The 4,898-nt window shown below is 37.3% G+C and overlaps 1 protein-coding gene across 1 annotated transcript in view; it reads right to left on the bottom strand.

Moving 5' to 3' along the window:
- Positions 1-2,028: 2,028 nt before the first annotated feature.
- LOC122814108 (extracellular calcium-sensing receptor-like) overlaps positions 2,029-4,898 on the bottom strand; it is a 172,321-nt gene continuing 169,451 nt past the window's right edge. The window contains exon 5 of the mRNA XM_044086723.1: positions 2,029-2,945. Coding sequence (XP_043942658.1) covers positions 2,029-2,945 — 917 coding nt within the window. The remainder of the gene's footprint in view (positions 2,946-4,898) is intronic.

The following is a 4,898-nucleotide window of genomic DNA, read 5'->3' as shown; positions in this document are numbered from 1 at the left end:
TACTTCATGCAGGACTACATGTGTGGTGCATAATCATCTATATTTGGATTTCATAACACTCCAAGTGGGACTAGTTAGTCTATTTTAAAGTATGTCTGCTAATGGGTTTTGTCACTTGCAACTGCTTGTTATTTATGGTGACTCAAGTAAGTGAAACAGACTTCAAAAGAATACTGATGACCTGTTTGCTATTGTCCTGGCTGAAAAACTGTCCAGATAAATACCACAATGAGTAATATAAATTAATGTGACATTAGGGCTCAAGTGTAGATAACTTGAATGGAGAACTTTATGTCATAATTAACAATATGCATAACTATGAAATAGAATTAATTAAAAAAAATAAAATCACTTTTAGCAGACAGACAAATCCATTTACTACCCCATAATGGGGAGAAAACGGCATAACAATATATTCCCATTCCAAGGAACGATAGGATAATTCCCCTCAGAGAAAGGGAAAACTATTTGAATTGTATAGTTATACAGACAGTTAACTAAATTGTCACAGTTAAAAAAAATTGTCAATTTCTTTACTTTGTACATAATGGGGAAAACCAACACAGGAGACCATTTCTGCAATTTTCCTTTTTGATCACAGTCACAATTCTACCTTCTGCTGGACCTGTGGTCCTAGATGTGTTACTGGAACCTATCAGTATTTTATAAACTTTGTTTTTTTTTCATCTGAAGCACTCATCCATATTAAGATACTTGCTATATTTTATAAAAGGTAACCAGAAGGAATTTTCTTCAACCCTATAACTGAGGAGAGTTTGTAAAGAACTAGGGGCTTTTACTGGCTTCCTATATTAAGCCCACTATTAATGCTTTCATCTCCATTATAATATCTTGTAACCATTTCTCCCTAGTACAGTATTATGGGTCTATATTAGAACATCAAAGTTTCACAACTTCGAATGTTCTAATATTGACGCCTATTCAGCGAAAATAGCGAAGCTACAGAAAACTGAATTTTTTCCTAGGGAAAGAATTTGGTTGTCTGTTTCTGTCGCTTTGCTATTTTCAGCACTGTGGTGGAAAGTTACAGGTCAGGTTCAGGTAAGTGTGCGATTGGGCGTGGGTTAGGTGAGTTATGGTTAGGGCGCTGGTTAGTTATGTGTGCGATTGTGTGGACGTGAGGGTTAGGGCGGGTAAGGTGAGTTAGGGTTAGGGCACGGGTCAGATAAATGTGCGATTGTGTGGATGTGAGGGTTAGGGCAGGGTAGGTGAGTTAGGGTTAGGGTGTGGGTGAGGTGAGTGTGCGATAGTGATGGACCTTAGCTTTAGGGTTTGGGTTAAGGTAAGTGGATAGTTAGTGGTGTATGTACAGTTTAGTGCAGGGTTAGATGTAAGATTTTAGGTGTATGCATGTGGATTGCTGTGTGTTTGGTGTGCTTGTGTTGTGTGTATGTGTTTTGGGAAAAAATTTGCTGTTCTGCATGTTCGATGTTGTCAGCGTTCGCTGAATAGGGGTTGATATTAGAACATTCAAAGTTGTGAAACTTGAATGTTCGAATATAGAACCCAATATTACTTCAGTGCAGATCTTATGATGATAAATATAATGGTCCAATGGTTGAAAAACACTATGGAGGAGGAAAAGAGAAAAGAATGCTAGAAAGCAGAAAGATTAATACAAACCTCTCTGACATACGTATGTGATATGCATTTAGCAGGTGAGTGGAAGAAAAATAAAGCAGGTCCTTGTTAGAATTCATTATCTGGTTCTATATGGTGTTAAAACACTTGCCTGAGCTTGAACATTATCAGCAGCTAAAGAAAATAGTTTCTTAAAGTATTACTAAATCACTAAGTTAATTACTTTTCTTATAACCATGCCACAGAGTTGCAGCAAAAATACACAATGATTAAATTCCAAGAAATAATGTGTTATGTATCTGTAAAGGTATCTTATCTTGCAACACTAATGGAATGCTGTAGGACATTTCACATTCCACTACTCTTGCTATGGCTATGAAATAAATATATAACTTAATTTCATCAGGATAGAATCCAAATAACAATTCATTTAGTAATGTTACAGTCTATTTTGCTAGTCAAGTGTTTCCTGGTGTTTTTTTCTGGCTTTAGCAAGACAATATAACACTTGGAAACAAATATTGAGCACAGTAATCCAGAACCAGATGCTAAGATAGCAAATACCTCTACAGCAACCATGTACTTCCCCTGAGTGCTGAGGTACGCTGGGATGAAAGTAGCCCAGACACTGACAAAAACAATCATACTGAAGGATATTAGTTGGGCTTCATTAAAGGTAGCAGGTAACTTCCTTGCCAGGAAAGCGATTGCAAAAGAAAGAAGAGACAGAAAGCCCATGTATCCCAGCATGCAACCAAATGCAGTTGAGGACCCTTCTTGACACTCCATAATTATTGTTCCAGGCTTTATCACCATGTTGGCATTAGGAAAGGGGGGAGCAGTAGAAAGCCAGGAAACACATATGCAAACTTGGATCAATGAGCAGAATATAATCACAGAGACAGGTGTCTTAGTTCCTATCCATTTCCTCATGGGGCTGTTAGGTTTGGTGGAATTGAAAGCAATGATGACTGTGATTGTTTTAGCCAATATGCAGGAAACACTGAAGGAGAAAATAACACCAAAAGCAACTTGACGAAGGAGGCACGTTTCTGTTTTTGGATAGCCAATAAATATCAAAGAGCAGAGAAAGCACAGAATAAGAGCAAACAACAGCAGGTAACTTAGGTCCCGGTTGTTGGCTTTGACAATTGGTGTTTCTTTAAATTTGATGAAAATGCAAAGGACAGAAGCAGTAATGATGGAACCAATTATACTGATAGCAGCTAAAGATAGTCCCAGTGGTTCCTTGTAAGAGAGGAATTCAATTGTTTTAGATATGCACTTTTCTTGTCCATATGTTGGCCACTGATCATCCGCACATCTTATGCAATCATTGCTGTCTGGTGGGAAAGGAAATAATTATGCATTATTATCTATATGTATAGGCATTAACTACTTTGATAAAAAACCTGAGAAGCAAACAGGTGCATCTTTTGTTACTCTTGTTGTTGCAATGCACAGAGTAAGACACATGAATGCAAATTTAGGTTTACAAATGGAGTGCAAGTTTGTTTCTATTTACAGATGGGTGTGATCCTTTATAGAAGACAATTATGCATCACATATAATCGCTACAGTAGTTCTGACATAAAAAAATAATACACATTAGCAAACATAAGACATTTTATTAATTTATGGATACTAGTGTTGCTTATAGCATCTGTCTTTTTTCTTTATCACCACCATCACCCAATTACTATCCACCATTTGTCTTCCAAGTATAAAATTATATTGATGTGCATCTTTCATTCTACAGCATAGAAGCATAGAATAGACAATAAAACTTCTAGTAATGAGTCACAGTTTTCTTATAAAACATAATCTTATTCAACTATTTCATAGTGCATAATCTTACTTATGATAATTATTAAACAGGTTTATCACTTCTAAACATATGTCTAATTGTCTTTCTTTTTATTTGCACCCCCTGAATACTTGTTTTAATCCCTGCAGGGAACTAATCCATGTAGTGTACATACATGGAGTGATTTCTTTAACTTTAGGAATAAGGAAACTTTGCTATGATGTAGAAATGTAGGTAGGTAGGCTTTTTGTACAAAAATCAATCAGTGTCCTAAAACTTTGATAAGCCATCCTCAATATGTATTCCTGGTTCATCTCTTGAAAGCTGGTGCACTACAAGAAGAATAATGACAGTTCTTTTGCTCTTTTCCAATTATCATTTATTTCATATGCATAATGAAATATCAGGCAAACATTCGAGTGCAACAGTTAAGAACATGCGCAGTACAAGTTTTGTTATAATTCATCATAACAAAAGATGTATCAATGATATGATCACTGCTAGAGAATTCATATAAATTTACTGGAACAATAGCAGGCAGATGTTAGTCTTCCAGTGGACCTTTTCTGCAGTCCCACAATAAGTCACAGCCATTATGGTATAGCCAACATATAAAAGACAGTAAATCACAGTCATGCCTTTTTTGTTATATAAGGCTAAATAAGCAGAAATATTGCATGTGACGCAAACCCACACAGACACACACATAGATGTACTCACGCATACACTTGCACATATTCACACACACACACACACACACACACACACACACACACACACACACACACACACACACACACACACACACACGGGTCTTCTTCATTTCACTGAAAGCTCATTTCACTAAAACTCAGTTGCCTGTGCACAATTTACTGAAAGCTCACTTCACTGAAAACTCAACTGACTGAAACTCATTTAGTTGAAAGTTATATATGGCCTTTTCCCCACAGTAGTGCAATCCTGGAGTTAGTATATAAAGTAAGGGGGGGGTGGGGGTACAGCCCCCCCACATTGGGGGGTGAGGGGTCATAGCCCCCCACCTATTTTAAATGTTTTAAACCATAGACATGGATACTTACAAGTCCAATGAATAACTCTTTCCAGACGACAATATATAACCAAACTATGTGGGGGCTATGGTCACCACATCCCCCCCCCCTTACTTTATATACTAACTCCAGGATCGCACTACAGTAGGGAAAAAGCCATATATAACTTTCAACAAAATCAGTTTCAGTCAAATGAGTTTTCAGTGAAATGAAGTAGACCTGCACACATGCATACACACACACACACACACACACACACACACACACACACACACACACACACACTTTGGAGAGTGTGTTTTTACCTGTGCAGCCATGATTACAGGTACTTTGCATTCTTCTGGTGTAGAGATGGGCCCTTTAGGGGATGAGAAAGGGGTAAAGTTAGCACTGAACCTATCTGCCAGGATGTTGGCAATATCAGTTGGTTCTGTATATTT

The sequence above is a fragment of the Protopterus annectens genome, chromosome 10.part0 (genome assembly GCF_019279795.1).
Source record: "Protopterus annectens isolate FY-2018-M chromosome 10.part0, PAN1.0, whole genome shotgun sequence".
NCBI classification, from domain to species: domain Eukaryota; kingdom Metazoa; phylum Chordata; order Ceratodontiformes; family Protopteridae; genus Protopterus; species Protopterus annectens.
This window is presented reverse-complemented; position numbering and strand designations above follow the sequence as displayed.